Source organism: Hypanus sabinus, chromosome 1 (assembly GCF_030144855.1).
Source record: "Hypanus sabinus isolate sHypSab1 chromosome 1, sHypSab1.hap1, whole genome shotgun sequence".
In the NCBI taxonomy this organism is placed as follows: domain Eukaryota; kingdom Metazoa; phylum Chordata; class Chondrichthyes; order Myliobatiformes; family Dasyatidae; genus Hypanus; species Hypanus sabinus.
The window spans coordinates 209,117,333-209,144,533 of NC_082706.1; the positions used below are offsets into that span (position 1 = coordinate 209,117,333).

A 27,201-nucleotide genomic window follows, 5' to 3' on the forward strand; every position below is an offset into this window, starting at 1 on the left:
GCTTGCTGTTTGCCATGATGCTGCTCTCTGCTCTCTCACAGACTGATGCAGGAATAACAATTTGCTACAGGCCTGATGGACACTTCTTTGATCTGCAACACCTCAAGGCCAAGACCAGACTTCCACTTTGCAGGCGACTGCACTCTTGCAGCACACAGTGGAAGGAATCTGCAGGACCTCGCTGTGGCAGCAAGAAAATTCAGCCTAACCATCAGCCTACAGAAGACAGAAGTTCTACTTAAACCCGCGCCCTCTGGAACCACAAATTGAGATTTAAGGCTCTCAGCTCAACAATGTTGATGCCTTCACCTACCTGGGAAGCTGCCTCATCTCCTCCTGCAGCCTAGATCGAGAGGTCTCAGACCCTCAAAAGCTGGGGCATCCTTTGGCAGGTTATGAACATATGCATGGGGAGAAAGCGGCATCCAGCAGAAGACCAAGATGGCAGTCTTGTCCTGACGTCTCAGCTGTATGGCTATCAAACATGGACCCTATACCACAGTCACATCAAGCTGCCTGACCAGTTCCACCTGCAATGCCTTCACAAGATCATGGACATCTCATGGTGAGACAGTCTCCGCCACAGAAATGCTATGAAGGGCTGAGGGCTTTGGCAAAGAGACACTGGTCATGAAGGCTCATTTTCAATGGGTTGGACATGTGGTCTGGATGGAAGACAACCACCTTTCAAAGATGGCATTCTTTTTTGAGCTGGCACAAGGCATCAGAAAGCAGGTAGGCCCCACAAAGCACTATAAGGACTGTGTGAAAGCGTCCTTGAAGGTATACAATATCCCTGTGACTGGTTGGGAGGCCCTGGCGAATGACTGCTATGCCTGGTAGTCTACAAAGGTACCAGCACACTTGAAGAGCAGCGGTTGAAAGACCTTGATCAAAAGTGCCAGGGCCGCAAGGAGAGACAACCTAACCCTCCAAAGGCTGTAATGTGCCTGAGGTGCCGACGTATCTGTGCTTCCCAGTTCATCAGAGTCATCACTGACATCATCATCGTTTCTGATAGGCTTCCAGGAAGAAGATCTATATGAAGTGACACTTGGTGATATAGCGATGGTGGGGTGGGTTAATGGATGGAATTGTTGATCAGTCTGTTGACTTGGGGGCCATTAGCTAATTTAGCAGTTAATTTGCTAATTTGGTCATTTATCAGCTATTGAAGGATTTCTGTAATGTATTTCATATTCTGAAAGTTGAATTTAAAATTTCCAAATGTATTACAAATTTTTAAGTTAAATATTTATACTTGGATGCAGTATATATAACTGTTTTGAATTGTGGATTTTCGAATTTCTTCTTTCTGAGAAGGGTGAAGGAAGCTGGAATATATACATTTATACTCACATCAATCTATTCATGTGTAGTACAGAGCATCCTAACATGTTGTACAGAAACGGCACTGTGATGGACAGGAAGGCTCTACAACAGGTAGTCTAAACTGCCCATCGCATCACCGGCACCAGCCTACCGGCCATCCAGGAGATACAGACCGAAAAGTGCGGGAAAAGGGCCAGTAACATCATGAAGGATCCCACCCACCTTGCTCATGGACTGTTTGTCCCACTCCCATCAGGGAGGAGGCTACTCATACTCACATCAGGACCACCAGACTCAACAACAGTTACTCTCCCCAAGCAGTGAGGCAGATCAACACCTCCACCCACTAACCCACCCTCCACACCTCCAACCACCACTACTTTATCATTTCCTGTCAATCACCTTATGTACAGACACACCTGTACCTGCTGTCACTTTATAGACATAGACATCTTTTCAATCTAATGTATATAAGCTATTTTATGTATATATCGGGTCATAGTTAGAGAAGCGCAGAAAAGTACAGCTCAGAAATGGACCCTTCAACCCATTTTGTCTGTGCTGAACCATTTAACTTGCCTATTCCCATTGACCTGCACCCTGACCACAGTCCTTCACAGTCCTCCCATCCATGTACCTATTTATTTATATATATTGCTTTTTAATTATTACTGTGGTCTTTATCTTATTGTGATTTTTAGAACTGCATCGGATCTGAAGTAACAATTATTTAATTCTCTTTTACAGGTGTGTACAGGAAAGAACTTTAAGCAATCTTGAACAATCTTAAAAAATATTGAATCTGCTTTAATCCCCTTATAAATGTTAAGCACAACTTGTACTTAAATACTTGGGAGGTAAGTGACTTCTGTGTATTCACCTAATATCTATAAATGAACTAAGTACTTTGACAGCATCATAAATAAAGGATGAACCCACATTTAATCATTCCATGTAGACAGAGTGTGAAAAGAAAATGATTAACGTGACCTTACCCTGTAGTTTGGGGTTGGTGTCATCAGCTTTGCAGAGTCTCAGAAGTCCAGCAGAATGCTGTTCCAACATTTGTCCATCGTGGATAGACTGCACTGTTAGAAGAATAAGCATGCATGCATAATTGCATGCAACAGATTTTCTGGACTTTGTGTCCCTGGAATTTTAAATAAATGGAATGTATCACTTATCTTAAACACAAGAGGTTCTGCAGATATTGAAAATCCAGAGCAAACACACATTAAAATGCTGGAGGAACTCAGCAGGTCAGGCAGCATCTATGGAAATAAACAAACGTCGATATTTTGGGCTGAGACCCTTCATCAGCACTGGAAAGGGAAGGGGATGATGCCAGAACAAGGTGGGGGTAGAATCAGAATCGGGTTTATTATCACTGGCATGTGTTGTGAAATTTGTTAACTTAGCAGCAGCAGCTCCATGCAATACACAGATGAAGAACTATAAAAAATAATAAATAAATATATCAATTACAGTATATGTATAGTGAATAGATTTTAAAAATTGTGCAAGAACAGAAATAGTACATATTTTAAAAATGAGGTAGTGTTCACAAGTTCAATGTCCATTTAGGAATCGGATGGCAGAGGGGAAGAAGCTGTTCCTGAATCACTGAGTGTGTTCCTTCAGGCTTCTGTACCTCCTTCCTGATGGTAACAGTGAGAAAAGGGCATGCCCTGAGTGCTGGAGGTCCTTAATAATGTACGCAGCCTTTCTAAGGCACAATTACTTGAAGATGTCCTGGATACTTTGTAGGCTAGTACCCAGGATGGAACTGACTAAATTTACGAGCCTCTGCAGCTTCTTTCTGTCCTGTGCAGTAGCCTCCCCACCCCACCCCACCCCACCTCCATACCAGACAGTGAAGCAGCCTGTTAGAATGTTCTCCCCAATACATCTACAGAAGTTTTGAGTGTTTTTGTTGACATACCAAAACTCTTCAGACTCCATTAGGAGTCTTCCCTTCCTTATATGCATCAATATGTTGGGACCAGATTGAGTTCTCAGAGATCTTGACACCCAAGAACTTGAATCTGCTCACTTTCTACTTCTGATCCCTTTAAGAGCATTGGTATGTGTTCCTTCGTCTTACTTTTCCGGAAGTCCACGATCAGCTCTTCCGTCTTACTGACGTTAAATGCCAGGTTGTTGCTGCGACACCACTCCACTAGTTGGCATACCTCACTCCTTGAGCCTCGTCTCCATCTGAGATTCTACTAGCAATGGTTGTATCATCAGCAAATTTATAGATGATGATATATGAGCTATAGCTAGCCATACAGTCATGTGTATATAGAGAGTAGAGCAGTGGACTAAGCCTGAGGTGCACCAGTGTTGATCGTCAGCAACACGGAGGAGATGTTATCACCATTCTGCACAGACTGTGGTCTTCTGGTTAGGGAGTCAAGGATCCAATTGCAGAGGGAGGTACAGAGGCCCAGGTTTTGTAACTTACCACTCAGGATTGTGGGAATGATGATATTAAATGCTGAGCTATATTCAATGAATAGCACCCTGGTTCAACAAAGGTTGTTTGTATTGTCCAGCTAGTCTAAGCTGTTGAGATTATGGCTGCCGTTGACCTATTGTGACGATAGGCAAGTTGCAATGGGTAGGTGAAGGAGGACTAGCTGAAAATGTGATAGGTGAAGCCAGATGAGGGGGAAGATGGATGGGTGGAGGTGGGGGATGATCTAAGAAGCTGGGAGATGATAAACAGAAACTGTAAAGGTCTGAAGAAGAAGGAATCTGATAGGAGTAGAGTGTGGATCATGGGAGACAGGGAAATGGGGGCACCTGCGGGAGGTGATACGCAGGTTAGGAAAAGGCAGGTTAGGAAAAGAAAGTTTAGGAAGCCACAACGGGGAATAGAAGAAGGAAGGGGGAAGAAAAAAATTTACCAAAAGGAGAATTCAATATTCATGCCACCAGGTTGGAGGCTACCTAGACAGAATATCAAGAGAGAAAAATGAGTAGGTGGCAAAAAGTCAGAGGAAAATCAGGAATTCCAAAAGTTAGGGATAATGTGGCTTAAGACCTTAAGATCTAGGAACAGAATTAGGACATCTAGCCCAAGGAGTCTGCTCTGGCATTCGATCATGGCTGATTTACGTTCTCTCAAAAATCTATCATTCTTAAGGATGTTCCTCTAGAACAGAGATGCAGAGAAATATCTTTAGTCAGTGGGTGGTGAATCTGTGGAATTTATTGCCACAGACGGCTGTGGAGGCCAAGTTATTAGGTATATTTAATTCAGAGATTGGTAGATTCTTGATTAGTAAGGACATGGGGGATATGGAGAGAACAGGAGAATAGGGTTGAGAGGGAAAATAAACAAAAATAACAGTTCATTTATAGAGCACTTTCCATACAGATGATGTATTTCAAAGTGCTTTACAATGGGATAAAGTGCAAACATGAAAATAAAATAAAAATTTAAAATAAACATGAAAATAAAAGACAGAAAGATGCAAGCTAAAAGCAAGGACCGAGGGTCTAGTGAGATGGAGGAACTGAGGGAAATACATGTTAGTAGGGAAGTGGTGTTAGGTAAATTGAAGGGATTAAAGGCAGATAAATCCCCAGGGCCAGATGGTCTGCATCCCAGAGTCCTTAAGGAAGTAACCCAAGAAATAGTGGATGCATTAGTGATAATTTTTCAAAACTCCTTAGATTCTGGATTAGTTCCTGAGGATTGGAGGATTGGAAATGTAACCCCACTTTTCAAAAAAGGAGGGAGAGAGAAACCGGGGAATTATAGACCAGTTAGTCTGACATTGGTGGTGGGGAAAATGCTAGAGTCGGTTATCAAAGATGTGACAACAGCACATTTGGAAAGAGGTGAAATCATCGGACAAAGTCAGCATGGATTTGTGAAAGGAAAATCATGTCTGACGAATCTTATAGAATTTTTTGAAGATGTAACTAGTAGAGTGGATGGGGAGAGCCAGTGGATGTGGTATATTTAGATTCTCAAAAGGCTTTTGACAAGGTCCCACACAGGAGGTTACTGTGCAAACTTAAAGCACACGGTATTGGGGGTATGGTATTGATGTGGATAGAGAATTGGTTGGCAGACAGGAAGCAAAGAGTGGGAGTAAACGGGACCTTTTCAGAATGGCAGGCAGTGACTAGTGGGGTACCACAAGGCTCAGTGCTGGGACCTCAGTTCTTTACAATATATATTAATGATTTAGACGAGGGAATGAAATGCAGCATCTCCAAGTTTGCGGATGACACGAAGCTGGGCGGCGGTGTTAGCTGTGAGGAGGATGCTAAGAGGATGCAGGGTGACTTGGATAGGTTAGGTGAGTGGGCAAATTCATGGCAGATGCAATTTAATGTGGATAAATGTGAGGCTATCCACTTTGGTTAAAAGAACAGGAAAACAGATTATTATCTGTACGATGGCCGATTAGGAAAAGGGGAGATGCAACAAGACCTGGGTGTCATTGTACACCAATCATTGAAGGTGGGCATGCAGGTACAGCAGGCGGTGAAAAAGGCAAATGGTATGTTGGCATTCATAGCAAAAGGATTTGAGTACAGAAGCAGGGAGGTTCTTCTGCAGTTGTACAAGGCCTTGGTGAGACCGCACCTAGAATATTGTGTGCAGTTTTGGTCCCCTAACCTGAGGAAAGACATTCGTGCCATAGAGGGAGTACAGAGAAGGTTCACCAGATTGATTCCTGGGATGGCAGGACTTTCATATGAAGAAAGACTGGATTGACTAGGCTTCTATTCACTGGAATTTAGAAGATTGAGGGGGGATCTTATTGAAATGTATAAAATTCTAAAGGGATTGGACAGGCTAGATGCAGGAAAATTGTTTCCAATGTTGGGGAAGTCTGGAATGAGAGGTCACAGTTTAAGGATAAAGGGGAAGCCTTTTAGGACCGAGATGAGGAAAAACTTCTTCACACAGAGAGTGGTGATTCTGTGGAATTTTCTGCCATAGGAAACAGTTGAGGCCGGTTCATTGGCTATATTTAAGAGGAAGTTAGATATGGCCCTTGTGGCTAAAGGGATCAGGGGATATGGAGAGAAAGCAGGTACAGTGTTCTGAGTTGGATGATCAGCCATGATTATACTGAATGGCGGTGCAGGCTCGAAGGGCCGAATGGCCCACTCCTGCACCTATTTTCTATGTTTCTAAATAAATAGGTTTTGAGCTAGCGTTTAGAAGTGTCAACTGAGTCTGCATCCCTTATACTTTTAGGTACTCAGTTCCATAGTTTAGGAGTGTAGTTCAAAAAAGCTGACTGGCCAATTACTCTGTGAAGATTATTTAAATCTGGTGGAAGTCGTCCTGAGCGCTTGAGCAGGATTATAAAATAAAAACTATTGTTATGTGCTTCGATCCGACATGATTGAATGGTGGAGCAGATTCAATGGGCTGAATGACTGAATTCTACTTCTAAAATGTTTTTTTTAAATGCTATTCAGTGAGCTTATGATGATCTGCTTTCACCTCTCACCACCCTTTGAGCTTAACTGTAACCATTTCAGCACTCCTTTCCCATTCACCACCCAATCATATGCGTTTCTCCATAACAAATTCTCCCCATCTTCTCAGCTTTAGCCTTGTAAAGCAGGCTTCCTGCTTGATAGGCCAGACTGCGTAGAGCAGGAAGTTAAAAGAACACAAACTTGGTGACCATACTTCTTCTTAAGCTCATCATCTTTACCAAGGCGTAGGCCGCTGAAAGAAGCTCACCCCAGAGTCCTCTCTCCTGGGCCAGTCTTTCAGGGTGTAGCCCATCAAAGATCCTTCCTCTCCCTGCAATGAAGTCTTTGGAGCTTCTGTTGGCATTTCTGTAACTCTGGGTTTTTACCCATGGTTTCACTATCACCTCTTTCCACTCCCTCTCCACCCTCACCCCCCCCCACCCCATCTCCCTATTCTGGCTTCTGCACTCTTCCTTTCCAATTCTGATGAAGGGCCATAGATTCAACTCCATAGATGCTGTCTAACCTGCTGAGTTTTTCCAGCAGTTTGTGTGTATTGAACAAGAAATAATTTAAACATTGTTATAGACCTAAAAAATAAACTAACTCACCATGGACAGTCCCAAGCTCGGCTGCAAAGGGAAGGGGGGTGTGGTTGGGCATGGGGCTACCAACACCATCCTAGTCCCATACTATAGAAATGGCAATAGAAGCTCCAAATAACTCATACGTGAGAGAGGAAAGTGCTCTGAAGATGGGCTACACCTGGGGACACCTCGATATTGGATAGAGAACACTGGTGAGCTGCTATTAGCTGTCAATTCCAGTAGGGGAGATGGGGTTAAGAAGAAAAAAAAACTACAGAAAAAATGTACCTGCAAAAAGCATTAAAAGCATTCATCGATGGTACAGTGAACAACATAATGATTCATTGAAAAAGATGCCTTACCCCAAGAGTTCTTTGGAATAGTATTCCATTAGTGTAATGAGACTGGAAAGATTTTTATCCAGGTGTAGAACGTGAGACACAGCACTTCTTCCAATCGGATTGAAAGTAATGAGGTAGAGGCTATGAAGAGTTCCCAATACATCTGCACGGTCAGATTCTTCAGTTGCCAAGCCTCGATTCAGATAATCAAACAGTTCAGAAACATACTGTAATGCCTGTAATGAGTACAAGAGCCAGATGGCCAAGGCATCATCATTGCCGCTGTCATCTTGATCCTGATCAGATATCTGAGCCAAAGCATTGATCAGCAGATTGGTTACTTCACACTCTGCACTGAGGAATAAAAGGCCATTCTGTATCTGAATGAGGAACTTAATAAAGTCTTTAATGGACTGCAGTAAGCCAGGGTGAGCATTGGTTGCAGGAATAGACAGAAGCAGGGTGAGTGATTCCAGAAAACGACAGCTGTTGAGATACCTAAAAGAAAAACAGATCAATAAACAAAATACTAAATCTTGAAATAGTTATAAAACCATAAGATATGGGAGCAGAATTAGGCCATTTGGTCCATCAAGTCTGCTCTGCCATTTTGTCATGGCTGATTCATTTTCCCTCTCAGCCCCAATATCCTGCATTCTCTCTGCAGCCTTTCATGCCCTGACCAATCAATCTCAGCCCAATGACTTGGCCTCCACAGCTGCCTGTGGCAAATGAATTCCACAGATTCACAACTCTTATCCATCTCTCTGTGATCTGTTCAATTGTCAATGAATATGGAAGACTCACTGATGTGTTTTTGATTTTATTTATTTAGCCCAGTAACAAGCCCTTCTCTCCCAATGAGCCCATGCCACCCAATTACACCCTTGTGACCAATTAACCTACTAACCCGTACATCTTTGGAACGTGAACGGAAACCAGAGCACCCAGAGGAAACCCATGCACACCTACAGAAAATGAACAAACTCCTTAAAGAGCGCAGTAGGAATTGAACCCAATCTTACAGCTGGTGGTGTAAATCGTTGCACTAACTGCAAGGCTAGAATGCTGCAAGTGAGATTGGTATTGATAGGCATAATAGCCAAGATAGAAAAGATGAGCAAAAGGGCCTGTTTCAATGCTTTACAACTCTGACTCTGTGATTGGCAAGAGAGCTTAAGATGTCATAGCCAGGGGTGGTAGTGATGATAAGCTCCCACTACCTATTAAAAGTTTCCAATGGCAGGCATCTCAAATAGTCTTTGACAACTATCCAGCCCATGGCCTTCAAGTGTGGCTTAGCTGCAAAGTCCAGCAGAACTATTTTTACTGAAAGGAAGGGCAGTATTACAGCACAGTGGTTAGCACAACACTTTACTGTAACAGCCACCCACTGCTGTGAGGAGTTTCTCCGTTTTCCTTGTAACTGCATGGGTTTCCTCCCAGTGCTTCAGTTTCCTCCCACAACCTGAAGACATACCAGTAGTAGGTTAACTGGTCACCGTAAAATGTCCCATGATTAGGCTAGGGTTAAATTGGGAGTTGCTGGGCAGTGCCACTCAAAGGGCCAGAAGGGCCTGTTCCGTGCAGCATCTCAATCAATCAATAAATAAAGGCAAAGGCAAGTTACTGGCACCTTAAAACCAGTAGCTTCAGGCAGATGAGGTTCCTCAGCCTTGATTAGCCGCTCATCAAAGAGAAGGAAAACTCTGATCTCAAACCTCTGCTGCTACCCATGGGGAAGACTTCGGAACTAAACCCCAAGGAAAAATCCAGAACTACAGTCCCTAAGGGATTCCGAAGTTGAGTTCAATGTTGACTGGCAACTTCTGCAATGCCACTGAAGCCAAACTGTATCCGTCTCTGCCGTTCCTTCAAATTCATCAGATACGTGGAGAGGGAGAGCTTGCTTGCTCTCCATATCATTCTGTCCTGGCTTACATATCTAGACAGCTTGGACACATCCACATTTGACCCAGACCACCCAACCCTTTTTTTAAAATCCATAAATTTGACTCATTTGAATATTGGAGCACCCAAAGGAAATCAACATGGTCACAGGAGAAAGTAACAAACTCCAAACAAAGATGAAAATTGAACCCCAATCTTATAGCTGGCACTGTAAAGCAAAGTATTAAATGTTAAGGTACTGTGACATATGTTGTTTTCATCAAATCAAATCAGTGAAGACTGTACTGGGGACACCCTGCAAGTGCCACCACACTTCCAGCACCAACATAAGATGCCCACAACTTTACTAACCTTAACCCATACATCTTTGGACTGTGGGAGGAAACCAGAGCACCAGGAGGAAACCCATACAGTCACGGGGAGAACATACAAACTCCTTACAGACAGCGGGTGAATTAAAGTACTGTAGTTCAAACGGATATTTCACCACACTCTTCTCAAAGGCAATTATCCTGAATAATGACTGATTAAATTAAAATCAAAATACACATTCAGACTCACCTGAACAAAGCAGGCGCAGGATCATCCCTTTCTGGGGGACCTGTGATTCGAGCTGCTGTTGGAAATGACTTAACAGGTGGTTGTATCATAGAGTAAGGTGCAGCCTCCAACAAGTGCAGAAGTTCATCAAGAATGCTTACAAGTTTTTCCATTTCCACCTCACTAATATTGGAAGCTTCCAACAAATGATCCAAATCTGTGGGAGTCTCAAGATCCCCTTCGTCGTTATCTTTACTCGCTTTTTCTCGTCCAATATCATGATCTGCCTCATTTATATTTGATGGGACAGGAGTACTCTCTGCAATGTGGGCTGCCGTCTTTTCAAGATCTGATAATATTTCGTAGAAATGGCATTTCTGAACAATAGCACTGCCAGCAGTCACAACTCTCACGGTCTGGTCAGTCAAAATTAGCTCCATTAATCTTTGATATCCACTCTTTCCTTGCTTGCTTACTTTGGGATTCAAGAATTCTTCCATGCCTTCTGTAATACTAATGACACTGTCCAAAGCTTTGAGTGTGTTTAGTTTCAACGAAGATGACATGTGTTCTGCAAACAGCAGAACAAAGAGCCTATCAATAATACCTGCCACTGAAAGGGCCGAAACGCCTTCAGAACCACATTCAGCTAAAGAAGAAACAAGTTTTGTCCCAGCCTTAAGCTGTCTTACGTTCAAAGCTATGGGCTGTGTTACAGCTGTGGGAAGGCTTAAAGCATCCATAGTACAGTCTACAAGTTGCTTGAGATAGTCCTGGTCACTTTCAAATATCTGAATATAACTCAAACCTTTAACCAGTAAACTCGGTATCTCTTCCAATGCCATTACCCATTTGGCACCTCTATCATCTTTGTAGAGTTCAAGAAGCTCCTTTAACTTAACTGCAGCATCTATATTCCCCATACTTGCCTTCTCTAGATCAAGTTCCTTTAATCTAACCACTTCATTCTCATATTTAGTCCTATAGGGAGGATTAAAGTACAAAAGAGGTCCTATCTCTCGGTCATATGAGTCATACGCCAAGGGAGGCACAGATGTCAGGTCTTCAACAGAATAGTCAAGGTCAAAACCCAGTTTATAATTTTCACGTTCCAGATCTGCAATTCCATCTTCATCACTGGATATTTGTTCATACCCGTCATCTTCTACAAGATAAAAATCAGAAACGATTACACCGTTTTTCAGAATCAGCATCAGGTTTACCATAACTGACATATGCCATGAAATTTGTTATTTTGAAGCAGCAGTACACAAGAACATAAGAAATAGGAGCAGGAGTAGGCCATCTAGCCCATTAAGTCTGCTCTGCCATTTAATAAGATATCATGGCTGATCTGGCCATGGACTCATCTCCACCTATCTGCCTTTTCCCCATAACACTTAATCACCCTACTATACAAAAATCTGTCCAACCTTGTCTTAAATATATCTACTGAAGTAGCCTCCATCACTGCACTGTGGAGGGGTGAGTTAGTGGGTAGAGGTGCTGACAGACTCACTGCTTGGGGAAAATAGCTGTTTTTGAACGTTGAGGTCCCTGATGGGAGTGAGACAAACAGTCCATAAGCAGGGTAGGAACATCTTTTATAAACATAAACATTTTAAAAGATAAACATCTTTTATAATGTTATTGGCCCTTTTCCGGCACCTTTCTGTATATATAAGACCATAAGATATAGCAGCAGAATTAGTCCATTTGGCCTATCGTGTTTGCTCTGCCATTTCATCATGGCTGATCCAATTTTCCTCTCAGCTCCAATCCTTTTGTGTGCTGGCCAATCGAGAATCTAATAACCTCTGTCTTAAACATACATAAAGACTTGACTCCACAGCCTTCACCTCATCTTCGTTCTAAAGTATGCCTCTCTATTCTGAGGCTGCATCTTCTGATCTGAGTCTCTCCCACCATTGGAAGCATCCTCTCCACATCCACTCTATCGAGCCCTTTCACCATCAGTATTTCCTTGGTGGCGAGTAGGCTGGAGCTTTGAACTTGAGTTCAAAGGTCAGGAAGTTAAGAGTGGACAAACGAAAACAGGGTAGAGGAAGTAATGCCAAATTATCGTTTTCAAGTTATCCTTTAGAACAGGGGTTCCCATCCTGGGGTCCATGGACACCTCAGTTAATGGTAGCAGTTCACGGCATAAAAAGATTTGGGAAACTGCTTTAGAACACATAACATTATAGGACAGTGCAGGCCCTTTGTGTGGCTCATTGAGCCGGAAGAGCCTATTCCACACTGTATTTCTAAATAAAATACATGTCCCAAATGATTCTGCCTCTACCACCATCCCTGGCAGGGCCTTGGACTGGCCTTTTAATAATAAGTACAGCATATTCAAGGAACCATGTTTATAATATTGTGACCTCTGCAGTTTAATATGAACTGCAAAGGGTTTATGAATTTATTCACAGCAAAGCTGAGGTACAACTCTGTCATGGAAAGCTCAGCTGTGAAAGGAGGAGGGTTGGGCATGCGGCTTACAACCCTATCCTGTAAGAACCCAGAGCTGCATAAATGCCAAGAGAAGCTCCAAAGACCTCACCCCTGGGAGAAGAAAGATGTTCACCCTGAAGACATATGATGTCGTGTGGTGAAAAGGGAAGCCACAGGGCCGATTAACTTTCAGCCCAGGACAGAGGACTCTGCTGAGCTGCTGGTCAACGACCTATGCCCCAGTAGGGGTGATGGGCTTAAGAAGAAAGCTGAGGTACAAAACACACTGTTATTTTGCATTTCCAATGCTCTCATAGCTAGCTGACAAATCAGGTACTGCACCTCAGTTTCCCTCATTTTCTTCCAATTTGCTCAGATGCTGACTTTATTTCACAGTAACATACCCAATTTTTCCTTTTGAATGTGGAACTTGTTTTTTTTTAAATGAAGAGTTCACGTACCATCAACCTCCGCTTCTTCCTCTACATCCTCTTCTTCTTCAGCACTCTCCACAGTACGCTCATCTTCGTCCTCCCCCTCTGCTGCTGCATCTTCCTCTTCCTCCTCTTCATCTTCCTCCTCTGGCGGTTCTACCTCTTCCTCACCATCAGAAAACTGTGCCTCTTGCTGATTGGAAGAACGATCTGGAGAAATGGGTTCAAAGTAATCCTCTCTGGGCTCACTTTCATCCACTTTTTCCGCACCTTCTGAAACAATAAATTAGATCGATCACCTTAAACTTTGATCTTAATTTCAATAGTGCAATTAAAATCAACAACATTATTATACCGTCATATAACACTACACCACAGAACAGGCCTTTCCGCCCATCTAGTCTGTGCCATACTGTTATTTTGCCCCGACTCACTGGCCCACATTTGGACCAGAGCTCTCAACACCCCTCCTGTCTGTATACCAATCTAAATGTTGAAATCAAACCCACATCCGCCACTTCCACTGGCAGCTCGCTCCACCCTGAGTGAAGTTTCCCCTTGGGTTCCTCTTAAATATTTGATCTTTCACCCTTAACCCACAACTTCTAGTTTGGGTCTCAATGATTCAGAGTGAATAAGCTTTCTCTGAGAATAGTTATTGAACAATGAAATCCCTGGATATTATTCATTGTTTCGTGCCCTCAGAATAAAACAAATTATTTTCTGTTGCACAAACCATTCCCTTTAAGTATGTCTACAGCTGACAATATGAGAAACAGAAATGGGAGACAGACTTCTGGACCCCTTCAAACCCTGTTCCACTGATCATAGGATTATGACTGATTTTTTGTCTCTACACCATTTTCCTCCACTCGTCAGGTGTCAGGTCTCTCAATGGGAGAGCATTTTGGAGATAGTAATCACAATTCTATCTCCTTTACCATAGTATTGCAGAGGGATAGGAACAGACAAGTTAGGGAAACGCTTAACTGGAGTAAGGAAAAATATGAGGCTAACAGACAGGAACTTGGAAGCATAAATTGGAAACAGATGTTCTCAGGGAAACGTACGGAAGAAATGTGGCAAATGTTCAAGGGGTATTTGCATGGGGTTCTGTGTAGATATGTTCCAATGAGACAGGGAAAGGATGGTAGGGTACAGGAACTGTGGTGTACAAAGGTTGTTGTAAATCTAGTCAAGAAGAAGAGCTTACGAAAGGTAATGCTAGAGATCTAGAAGATTATAAAGCTAGCAGGAAGGAGTTTAAGAATGAAATTAGGAGAGCCAGAAGGAGTCATGAGAAGGCCTTGGTGAGCAGGATTAAAGAAAAGCCCAAGGCATTCTACAATTATGTGAAGAGCAAGAGGATAAGACATGAGAGAATAGGACCAATCAAGCGTGACAGTGGAAAAGTGAGTATGGAACGAGAGGAGATGGCAGAGGTACTTAATGAGTACTTTGCTTCATTATTCACTACAGAAAAGGATCTTGGCTACTGTAGAGATGACTTGCAGCGGACTGAAAAACTTGAGCGTGTAGATATTAAGGAAGAAGATGTGTTGGAGCTTTTGGAAAGCATCAAGTTGGACAAGACACCAGGACCAGACAGATGTACCCCAGGCTACTGTGGGAAACAAGGGAGGAGATTGCTGAGCCTCTGGCGATGATCTTTGCATCATCAATGAGGACAGGAGAGGTTCCAGAGGATTGGAGGGTTACGGATGTTGTTCCATTCTTCAAGAAAGGGAGTAGAGATAGCCCAGGAAATTATAGACCAGTGAGTCTTATTTCAGTGGTTGGTAAGTTGATGCAGAACATCCTGAGAGGCAGGATTTATGAACATTTGAAAAGACAATTTGATTAGGAATAGTCAGCATGGCTTTGTCAAAGGCAGGTCGTGCCTTATGAGCCTGATTGAATTTTTTGAGGATGTGACTAAGCACATTGACGAAGGAAGAACAGTGGATGTAGTGTATATGGATTTTAGCAAGACATTTGATAAGGTACCCCATGCAAGGCTTACTGAGAAAGTAAAGAGGCATGGGATCCAATGGCTCATTGCTTTGTGGATGTTGCCTAGATTGGGGAGCACGCCTTATGAGAATAGGTTGAGTGAACTCGGCCTTTTCTCCTTGGAGCGACGGGCGATGAGAGGTGACCTGATAGAGGTGTACAAGATGATGGGAGGCATTGATCGTGAGGATAGCCAGAGGCGTTTTCCCAGGGCTGACATGGCTAGCATGAGAGGGCATAGCTTTAAGGTGCTTGGAAGTAGGTACAGAGGAGATGTCGGGGGTAAGCTTTTATACAGAGAGTGCTGAGTGTGTGGAATGGGTTGCTGGCAGCAGTGGTGGAGGTGGAAACGATAGGGTCTTTTAAGAGACTCCTAGATGGATACATGGAGCTTAGAAAAATAGAGGACTATGGGTAAGCCGAAGTAGTTCTAAGGTAAGGGTATATCCGGCACAGCTTTGTGGGCTGAAGGACCTGTATTGTGATGTAGGCTTTTTTTTTGTTTCTATGTAAATTGACATCCCTCTTTTCTAAAGCTGTGCCTTCTGGTCCTAGACTCTCCCACTCTTGGAAACATCACCTCTACATCCACACTATCGAGGCCTTTCAATATTCAATGAGATCTCCCCTTATTCTTCTAAACTCCAGCGAGTACTGGCCCAAACCCATCATATACTCCTCATATGTTAACCCTTTCATTCCTGGAATCATTCTCATGAACCTCCTCTTGGTTCTTACCAATGCCAACACATCTTTTCTTAGGTAATATATTTTCTCAAAGGATATTAGCAACACTTTAGAACATCTTGGATTGGGAATTGAATTTTAGTACCAGTACTGAATTATTTTGCTTTACCAGTCTGAGGTAATGCTTCTTCTTCATCATCATCGGGTGGAGGGGGACCTGGAGGTGTTCGTGGTCCCCTTGGCTGTGGTCTTGGGGGATTTTCATTGTATTGATCCTCCTTGTCCCAATCTAAAAGAATATACAAAAGAAAAAAGAAAAAGCATTAATCAATGTATAGTAAATAGTATACATTGTTCAGGCTTTTATTTTCGAAATATAGGCTTTTACCTCATCAGGAGAGCAGCCATTTTGATTTTAGTGGGGTTTTTCAGTCAGGCTGATGTAAATATACATAATCCTGTGTTTCCTTCTTCTGTATGTGCCACTGATATCATCATCTATGTGTTGTTTTAGTTCACAAAGGGGAGAACGCTATCTGAGCAATATTTTGTGTTAACATCTTTGATTAGTGTTTGACCACTAATGGCAATAGCAAACCAATTCTGTAGAAAAATTTGCCAAGAAAGATCACAGTCAAGGATAAAACCATATAAGGAGCAGAATTAGGCCATTTGGCCCATCAAGTCTGCTCCGTATTGATCGTACACACGACAAATGATGTTGAGCGTTTGACCAGTCTTAGTAATTTAAGGAACACCTACATGATATTAAACTTCCTGCATACTTAGAAACTTTGCCTAATCGTGATGTGTATAATATTTGGCTACTTTACATGTAAGTCTAGCTTCATATATTCCAAATTTTTTTGAATGTGTAACATTCTGCATTATTCTATTTGCTGCTTTAAACACTTACAGCAATTTTCTGGTTCTCTCTGTTTTACTTTGAGTTGTATATGTGAGTGCTGAATTGTGTAATTCGTATGTCACGCACAAGGAGAGCACTACAAGCACATTAAGAAGCGACACAGTGGCACAGCAGTTAGCCCAATGCTAAAACAGCACCAGCAACCTGTTTTCAGTTCTGCCTCTGCCTGAAAGGAGTTTGGGCATTCTCCCTGTAATCGCATGGGTTTTCTCCAGCTGTTCCAGTTTCCTCCCACATTACAAAGACACATGGTAATGTAATGCTCCAGACGCAGCCCAACTAGAATTTTATAAAGCTGCAGCATAGCTTCCTGGCTTTTGAACTCAATGCACTGACTAATAAAGCATGCCATATGCCTTCTGAACCACCCTACTACCAACTTGTGTAGCCAGGCTGGAGGTCAGGGGCAGGAGCCAGTGTTCAGAGTTCAAGTTGGAATGCTCCATGGTTGAAGGTCAGTGATCCAGAGGTCCGGTCGACAGGGACTAAAGAAACCAGCGATTCCTAGGTCAGAGAAGAACTGGTATGTCACCAGTGACCCAAGTTCAACTCCCGCTGCTGCCAGTAAGAAGTCTGTACGTCCTCACCGTGATGACGTGGACTTCCTCCGGATATTTCGGTTTCCTCCAAGAGTCCAAAGACATATTGTTTACACAAACACAAGAAAGTCCAAAGCAACACACACAAAATGCTGGAGAAACTCAGCAGACCAGGCAACATCTATGAAAAAGAGTACAATTGATGATTCGGGCCGAGACCCTTCATCAGGTTCAGATTAAGTAAATCCGAATCTGAATGCCTCAATACCACAGCATGCAGCATATCTAAACACTTATTTTTCAACAGAATAATCTAGCTTTGTTGGTTGTCTGTTGAATACAACAATGCTTTATGGATCCAGAACTGGTTTGCACATAAGAAGGCAAAGAGTGGTTGTACATGGGTCATATTCTGCATGGAGGTTGGTGACCAGTGGCGTGCCTTAGTGATCTGTTCTAGGAACCCCTTCTCTTCATGAATTTTATAAATGACCTGGATGAGGAAGTGCAGGGATGGGTTAATAAATTTGCTGATGACACAAAAGCTGGGGTGTTGTGGATAGTGTGGAGGGCTGTCAAAGGTTATAGTGGGACATCGATAGGATGCAAAACTGGGCTGAGAAGTGGCAGACGGAGTTCAATCCAGCTAAGTGAGAGGGGTTCATTTTGGTAGGTCAAATATGATGGCAGAATATAGTGTTAATGGTAAGACTCTTGGCTGTGTGGAGGACCAGAGGGACCTTGGGGTATGAGTCCATAGGACACTCAAAGCTGCTGCGCAGGTTGACTGTGTGGTTAAGACGGCAGTGTATTGGTCTTCATCAACCATGGGATTGAGTTCAAGAGCCGAGAGGTAACGTTGCAGCTACGTAGGACCCTGGTCAGACCCCACTTGGAGTACTGTGCTCAGTTCCAGTAACCTCACTACAGGAAGGATGTGGAAACCATAGAAAGTGTGCAGAGGAGATTTACAAGGATGTTGCCTGGATTGGCGAGAATGCCTTATGAGAATAGGTTGAGTGAACTTGGTCTTTTCTCCTTGGAGCGACGGAGGATGAGAGGTGACTTGATAGAGGTGTATAAGGTGAGACATTGATCGTGTGGATAGTCAGAGGCTTTCTCAGGGCTGAAATGACTCACACGAGAAGACAGTTTTAAGATGCTTGGAAGTAGGTACGGAGGAGATGTCAGGGATAAGTTTTTTTATGCAGAGACTGGTGAGTGCATGGAATGGGCTGCCAGCGACAGTGGTGGAGGCGGATATGATAGGGTCTTTTAAGAGACTCCTGGACAGGTACATGGAGCTTAGAAAAATAGAGGGCTTTTGGTAATCTGAGGTAATTTCTAAAGCAAGTACATGTTTGGCACAGCATTGTGGGTCAAAGGGCCTGTATTGTGCTGTAGGTTTTCTGTTTCCATGTTTCTAATGACAAGAAACCTGTGTGGAAGAATTTTTAAAGTGAAAAGCTATTGCATGGTACAGTTCCATGACCTTGACTTTGGAAATCTAGGTCCAGTGGTATGAGTTGTCTTACAAACTGGGATCTTCATTGGTTGCAGTGGATAACCATGATACCCTCAGTGCCTTATCAAGCTCCTCATTCTCCTCGGTGCCCTGCAGAATCGCTTTCCTTGCTATTGGATTTTACATTTGATCTCATCCACCTAGTCCATGGGAGCTGACTTCACATGCAAGGACAGTCCGCCGGCTACCTCACTCAGCCCACCTGTCAAAGTGGCTTATCAGGGAGTGGTTTCTGTCACATGCAAACATCCACTTGGAGCCACAGGTGAGAGCAGAGTGTCCGGTGGGGATCAGAGGTTTTAAATAACACAAAAAGACACCCTGACAAACTTTCCAAGCATGTCTTACCATGTTTTATGCTCCTTTTAGGAGTCGGTTGCTGTTGCGGTGGTTGCTGTTGCTGAGCCTGCGGTTGCTGTTGTTGTGGCTGCTGCTGCTGTGATGGAGGGGGAGGAGGTGGAGGTGGAGGAGGAGAGTCTCGGTCATGACTTATCACACGGTCTACAGTCCCATAAATCGCCAAGGTCAGACAGTTGTACCAACCTCTCAGAACAATTCCATCTGTATTCACCTGTGCAAATTAAGAAAGTAATGTTGAAAACAAACTCAAATGAGTAATGGCCAAGCAAAATTGCACCACACTTCCAATCTAAACTTATAAATGACTCAATAAAATGACCTGAGTTGTACAGAAATTTGGAAGACTGTCCTGAAGCTGAACGTTATCGTAAAAACATTTACCTGATCACCCTCTGGCTAAAGAGATTCTTCCTCATCTCTGTTCTTGTATTCTGAAGCTGTGCCCTCTGGTCTTAGATTCTCCCACAACAGGAAGCAACCTCTCCATGTCTATTCCATTTAGGCTTTTTGATGTTTCAGTGAGACCCCCCCCCCCCCCCATTCTTCTAAACTGCAGCAAGTACAGGTCCAGAACCATCAAAAGCGCCTCACACATTATCCCTTTCATTCGCAATCATAAGTGCTAGTGGTACATCACATAGGGTTAACCAGTGTGAAATCAATTTAAATGATCTGTTCTGCACTGCAATGTCTCAGCAAAATGTTATGTAATTCACATAACTTCTTCCAACAATCACAGCATGTGTTTTCAAACAGTGCATGCAATCTTCATCTAAAGATCACTCACCCATTGAACTGCCTACAGCTTACTGCAACATTGCACCACTTACATTCAGTTATTTATCACGAGTACACTGAAGCGAAATGAGTCATTTGCATTTACAGCCAATGTACTCAAGGATGTGCAGGGGTCTGACCGTAAGTATTGCCACATATTGTGGCACAAACACAACATGCCGACAAGGCATGGAAGTACAAGCAGCAATAAAAAGAAACAAGCCCCTTTACCACCCTGCCACTCACCAATTCCCCCCAAATGTGCAGACACAAAGATGTAAAATTGTTGTGTGAGTGCTGTTTTACTTTCTTCTTTAAAGTTCAAGTCCAATTTACTGTCATTCAATCATCAACATGCATACCACCAAACATAAACCACCAAACATAGACAGGCTTTTTTCCATTGAGAGTAGTGGAGATTCAAACAAGAGGACATGAGTTGAGAGTTAGGGGGCAAAAGTTTAAGGGTAACACGAGGGGAACTTCTTTACTCAGACAGTGGTAGCTGTGTGGAACGAGCTTCCAATAGAAGTGGTAGAGGCAGGTTCGGTATTGTCATTTAAAGTAAAATTAGATAGGTATATGGACAGGAAAGGAATGGAGGGTTATGGGCTGAGTGCAGGTCAGTGGGACTAGGTGGGAGTAAGCGCTCGGCATGGACTAGAAGGGCCGAGATGGCCTGTTTCCGTGCTGTAATTGTTATATGGTTATAATGTTCCTCTGGACCAAGAGGCACAACACAGTTCCTATAACTCACACACAGAACACAATTACAATACAAATTGTGTCCAACTGAGGCGAAGTACAATAGAGGCAATAGGAGTCAATTATAAACCTGGTGGAATTCTTTGAGGAGATTAGTTGGAGGAAGGAAATGGAGTGGATGTTGTATATTTGGACTTTCAGAATGCCTTTGACAAGGTGCCACACATGAGACTGCTTACCAAGTTAAGAGCCCAAGGTCTTAGAGGAAAGTTACTGGTATGGTTAGAACATTGGCTGATTGGTAGGAGGCGAGTGAAAATAAAAGGATCCTTTTCTGGTTGGCTGCCAGTGACTAATGATGTGCAGGGGTCAGTGTTGGGACTGCTTCTTTTTATGCTGCATATCAATGACTTAGAAGATGGAATAGGTGGCTTTGTTGCCAAGTCTGCAGATATAACAAAGATTAGTGGAGGGGCAGGTAGTGTTGAGGATGGTTGAGTAAGTATGGTATGGGCCCTGAAATCCTAAAGAACTTTCCACAGGGGCACAATTGAGAGCATCCTGATTGACTGCATCACTGCCTGGTATGGGAACTGCATCTCCCTTAATTGTAGGACTCTGTAGAGAGTGGCGTGGACAGCCCAGCACATCTGTAGTTGTGAACTTCACAGTACATATAATTCAGGACATTTACAAGGTCAGGTGTGTAAAAAGGCCCATAGTATCATCGGAGTCCTGAGTCACCCCAACCGCAACCTATTCCAGTTGCTACCATTCGGGAAACGGTACCACAGCATAAAAGCCAGGACCAACAGGCTCCAGGACAGCTTCTTCCACCAGGCCATCAGTCTGATTAATTTACACTGATTTGAGTGTACTCTATGTTACATTGACTGTTCTATTTATTGTTAATTATTATCAATTACTATGATTGCATATTGCACATTTAGATGGAGATGTAACATAATATTTTTACACATGTATGTGAAGGATGTAAGAAATAAAGTCAATTCAATTCATTCCTACCTGATGGTAACAGTGAGAAAAGGGCATGCCCTGGGTGCTGGAGGTTCTTAATAATGGACGCTGCCTTTCTGAGACACCGCTCCTTGAAAATGTCCTGGGTACTTTGTAGGCTAGTAACCCAAGATGGGGCCAACTAAATTTACAATTCTCTGCAACTTCTTTCGGTCCTGTGCAGTAGCTCCCCCTCACCCACATACCAGACAGTGATGTGGAATGTCAGAACGCTCTCCATGGTACATCTATAGAAGCTTTCGAGTGTATTTGTTGACATAATGTCTTCAAACTCCTAATGAAGTACAGTCACTGTCTCGCATTCTTTATAATGCATTGATATGTTGGAACCAGGTTAGGTCCTCAGAGATCTTGACACTCGGGAACTTGAAACTGCTCACTCTCTCCACTTCTGATCCCTCTATGAGGATTGGTATGCGTTCCTTCATCTTAACCTTCCTGAAGTCCACAGTCAGCTCTTTCGTCTTACTGACGTTAAGTGCAAGGTTGTTGCTGCGACACCACTCCACTAGTTGGTGTAATTTGCTCCTGTAACCCTCTCATCTCCAGCTGAGACTCTACCAACAATGGTTGTATTATCAGCAAATTTATAGATGGTACTTGAGCTATGCCTGGTCATACAGTATAGAGAGAGTACAGCAGTGGGCTAAGAACACACCCCTGAAGTGCTCCAAAGTCGATTGTCAGTGAGGAGGAGATATTAACACCAATTCCCACAGATTGTGGTCTTCCAGTTAGGAAGTCAAGGATGCAATAGCAGATGGAGGTACAGAGGTCCAGGTTCTGTAACTTATCAATCAGGTTTGTGGGAATGATGGTGTTAAATGGTGAGCTATAATCCATGAACAGCATCCCAATTCAGCATAGGTTGTTTGTATTGTCCAGGTGGTCTAAGACTGTGTGAAGAGCCATTGAGATCGTGTCTGCCGTTGACATACTGTGGTGTTAGGCAAATTGCAGTGGGTCCACATTCTTGCTACAGCAGGAGTTCAGTCTAGTTATGACCAACCTCTTAAAGCATTTCATCGCTGTAGATGTAACTCAATGAGCCAAATGGCCTAATTCTACTCCCATGTCTTATAGTCTAATTAGCCATTTCATTTTTGGAGAGGATCCAGCCACAATGACAAGAGGGACAAACTTTTCCCCCTCAGCTTCAGGGACAATCCTTTCCTCAGCTGTACTCTGGTGACCGTGAAGCTGAGTTCTCTAAATGCTGATTCATTTCCTAATGGTCTGCACTGTAATGATAAGCTCTGCATGGCAGATCTGGGGCCTCACTTCAGTGTACAACGTTCATACCGTGACCTGGTCAATCCGAAAGGAGACCAATGCTGACACCACTTGCCAGACAAGAATGGCTGACTGTCTGGTGTGACAAGCTATGAATGTATGAATAAACAAGAGGGTGAATACCAAATTTCTAGGCAAATATTTTCCTACTATTTAATAAACATTAGAACACTAAATTTTGGTAAAACATAGATAAAGCTAGAAACAATATTGTTTAGTTTTAAACTATTGCATTAGACATGAATGGAATTAAAAGACATTATCTATTAGATAATTGTGGAAAACATAAGTCAAAGAACACTATAGCAGAGAAACAGTCCAGTCCATTTGGTCCATCTAGTCCATTCCAAAATAGTCCAAACTACCTGCACCATAGCCCACCATACTCTTCACATCCATGTACCTATCCAAATTTCTCTTAAATATTGCTATTAAACCCACATCCACCACTTCTGCTGGCAGCCGAGTCCATACTCTCACCACTCTAAGTGAATAATCCAGCATTCCCTACAGATGATTGGAACACAATTCCCCTTAAACACTTAACCTTTCACACTTAACCCATGACCTCTAGTTCTAACCTCACCCAATCTCAGCAGAAAACACCTGCATGCTTTTACCCTATCTATACCTCTCAATTTTATTTACCTCTGTTGAATCTCCCCTTATTTTTCTACACTCCAGTGAATATTCAACTTTCCCCTATAACTCAGATCCTCAATGTTCTCAGTTCAAAGCAAAGTTATTATCAAACTATGTATACTATATAAAACCTTGTGATTCCTCAAGTCCTGACAACATCCTTGTAAATTTTCTCTGTATTCTTTCAATCTTATTGACATCTTTCCTGTAGGTAGGCGACTAAAGCCGCACACCATACTCCAAATTAGGCCATGACAAAGCAAAGGGAGGACAATCAAGAATACATTTTTACACGTTGCAAAAAGCATGTACTTCTCAAAGTACAATACACTGTCAACACACTGTTGGACCCTGGTGATTTTAATCCAAGATTCTTTCAGAAGTCAGGAAAGAGGCTCAAAACTTGTTGTTTCAAGATCATATTATTAAGCAATAATGGAACAAATAAAGTTGGAAGTTGATAGTGAAGAGGTCTAGTAAGTTAAAAGAAGGAATTGTCAAAAAATAGATGTGCTGCCAGGTGGTTAGCTTTTTATACCAATAGATAAGAAACATTCCATTCAAATTTTCACACAAGAGTCAGCCAACCAGATACCCCCTATTCAAATAATGCAGCAACAGAGAAGTTTCCACAGCTTTCCAGAATTATACAAGTGTAACTACTATATACATATTGTGACCGTTAGGAAACATACATTTGAATATAAGTAGCCATATACAAGCAATTAATTTTTAAACTGCAAAGAAGATAATAATGAAACAGGCTTATCCAGCAACACATACCTTATTGTTTGGTCTGAAAATTATTGATGCATTTTCATCGTAATCAAGGCTGAGGGAAGAATAGCAAACAAATTGAAATAAGCTAAACCAATCCACTGCTTCATGAAATCATGCATCTAAAATGGAGAACACCACAATCTTCATAGGATGTTTTATAAAATACACCTTCAGATCACTTTTTAATACTGCCAACTTTAAAAATTCATACACCATCTCAATAAAGTTTAAACTTACTTTATCTATCTCCAACATGAAATCGATGAAACCTTTATCCAAACCCAGAAAATGATACCTTCCTGTCGCAGAAAACAATTCTAAAATATGCCCTTGAATGGAAGGTCCAACAAAAAATGGTGGATACAGCCCAATCCATCAGAGATAAAGCCCCTCCTCACCACTGAGCACGTTTACATGGAGTGCTATCACAGGAAAGCAACAGCCATCAAGGACCCTAACCATTCAGGTGATGCTCTTTTCTCACTGCTGCCATCAGGAAGGAGTTACAAGGGTCTCAGGACCAGTTATTATCTTGAACCAAAGGGGATAACTTCACTGAACTGTCAATGACTCTTCATCTCATATTCTCAATATTTATCACTTATCTATTTAGTATTATTATTTTATTTCTTTTTGTATTTGTACAGTTTGTTGGCTTTTGCATATTGGTTGTCCGCCTTGTTGAGTACACTCTTTCATTGATTTTATTGTGTTTCTTTGGATTTACTGTGAATGCCCGCAAGAAAATGAATCTCAGGGCTGTATAAGGTGAAAGATATGTACTTTGATAATAAATTTACTTCTGAACTTTTGATCAGGAAAGGACAGATTTACTTGCCAGTTCCTTGGAAATTACTGCCACACATTTTGTGCAAGTGAGCCCACAATTCAACAGTTACTGATAAATGGCCATCGGGGTATGGTGATAGCTTTAATGGAGTACTTGAAGAGATGCACCAATATTAGTAGAATAATTTTTTTACCCATCCCTGACTCTGTCACAATGTGCACTGTTAATTATTCCATCACCACAAAATGAAAATTAGACGATTTAAAAAATGAAAATGCTGGAAACACTGCAGGATCAACAACATCTATGGAAAGAGAAACAGAGGTAATGCCTTGAATCATAATAGGTAACTGTTATTAAATTCATGATTCAAGATTGTTTAATGTCATTTTCAGTACACAAATATAAAGAACAAAATAATTGTTACTCCAAATGTGAAGCAACACAAAACACAAGATTTTAAAAAACACAATAACATAAAAATAAAAAACAATAAATATAAATACATAACATGGATTATAGATAGCTCAGAGATTGTATTATCCATAAGGTGACGCTTGGTACAGGAGTGCCTGTACATAAGGTGACTCTGACAGGATATGATCAAGTAGTGGTGTTTGGGTGTGGAGGGGTGGGTTAGTGGGCAGAAGTGTTGATCAGCCTTACTGCTTGGGGCAAGTAACCATTTTTGAGTCTGATGATCCTGGTGTGGATGCTACGTAGACTCCTCTCTGATGGCGGGTAGGTGGGTATTGGTGATGCGTTGGGCAGTTTTGACTACCCGATGTACAGCCTTGCTGTCTGCCGCAGTACAGCTCTGTACCACGCAATGATGCAGCGCGTTAGGACCCGAAAATGCTGAAACATCACCTGAAACATGAAGTCAGATTCTCTTTCCAAAGATGCTGCAGTGTTCCCAATAATTTGTCTTGTTTTCTGATTTTATAGAAAATTACAGCACAGTACAAGCCCAATGACCCATGATGTTATGCTGACCTTTTAAATAACTCCAAGATCAATCTAACCATTCCCCTCCAGCATCTGCAGGTTGCTTTTAATATTGAATAATAGATTCATTGTTTTAAAATAAGCTGCACACTTTCAACACATTTTGATCTCCTATTAAATATACAGAGTTTGGGAATTATATAAGAAAATCATTTTAATAAAGTGGGCATTCATCAGAAACAATTGGAAACAAACCTCAGAAACAGTCAAAAACAGTTAAGTAATTAAGAAGGGGAATTATTGACTCTCTCTCCATCTCTCTGTTCTAGTTACAGATTTTCAGTATTTGGAGTTTTTTAAGTCAATTGATACATTACGATGGTGTGCCTCATTTTTCTTGCGATCTGTTGGACACTGGTAATGTAAATGTTTATTAAAAATTTCCAGGTCTCACAGCCTAATTTTGAGGAAGATTAAAGATGTAGTTGTAATTTCACTCTATCGCTCAGTATAAATTTTCTCAAATAAATAAACAATTAACAGCATTTTTTTTCTTATTATCCTGATTAAAATGCAAAATAATTTTGCATCATCTCATGGGTGCAAGTCTTATTCTTTGCACAGAACAATGCTTCAGATGCCCATTAGAACACATATTAATTCAATGGCCACTTTATGAGGTACACCTGTACACGAGCTCATTTACACAAATATCTAATAAGCCAATCATGTGACAGCAACTCAATCATAAAAATATGTAGACATGGTCAAGAAGTTCAGTTGTTGTTCAGATCAAACATAAGAATGGGGGAGAAATGTGATCTAAGTGACTTTGACTGTGGAAATATTGTTGGTGCCAGATGGGGTGGTTTGAGTATCTTAGGAACTGCTGACCTCCTGAGATTTTCACAAACAACATCCTCCAGAGTCTACAGTAAATGGTGCAAAAGCAAACAAAAAAATCCAGTGAACAGAGATGGAAATACATCTCCAGAAAGAGGTGACATAGGGTCAGAGAATGTTGAACCTTTGTGTGTGAAGTTAAGAAACTGCAAGGGTAAAAAAAAATTATGGGAATCATATTTCGGCCTCCAAATAATAGCCAAGATGTGGA

General features: G+C 42.0%; 1 protein-coding gene across 4 annotated transcripts in view; it reads right to left on the reverse strand.

Annotated features, from left to right (window-relative positions):
* The window catches only part of virma (vir like m6A methyltransferase associated), a 102,981-nt gene that overhangs the window by 56,501 nt on the left and 19,279 nt on the right, over window positions 1–27,201 (reverse strand). For 3 of the 4 annotated variants that reach the window (XR_009514830.1, XM_059984880.1, XM_059984866.1), the window contains exons 4-10: window positions 24,353–24,401; window positions 19,103–19,325; window positions 15,932–16,051; window positions 13,090–13,335; window positions 10,193–11,336; window positions 7,742–8,218; window positions 2,328–2,482 (exon numbers count right to left, since the gene is read on the reverse strand). Coding sequence is in view for 3 of the 4 variants with exons in the window: in XM_059984880.1 (XP_059840863.1) it covers window positions 2,328–2,482; window positions 7,742–8,218; window positions 10,193–11,336; window positions 13,090–13,335; window positions 15,932–16,051; window positions 19,103–19,325; window positions 24,353–24,401 (2,414 nt within the window). In the remaining variant the exon portion in view is untranslated. The remainder of the gene's footprint in view (window positions 1–2,327; window positions 2,483–7,741; window positions 8,219–10,192; window positions 11,337–13,089; window positions 13,336–15,931; window positions 16,052–19,102; window positions 19,326–24,352; window positions 24,402–27,201) is intronic. The other variant, XM_059984873.1, reaches the window with a different exon arrangement.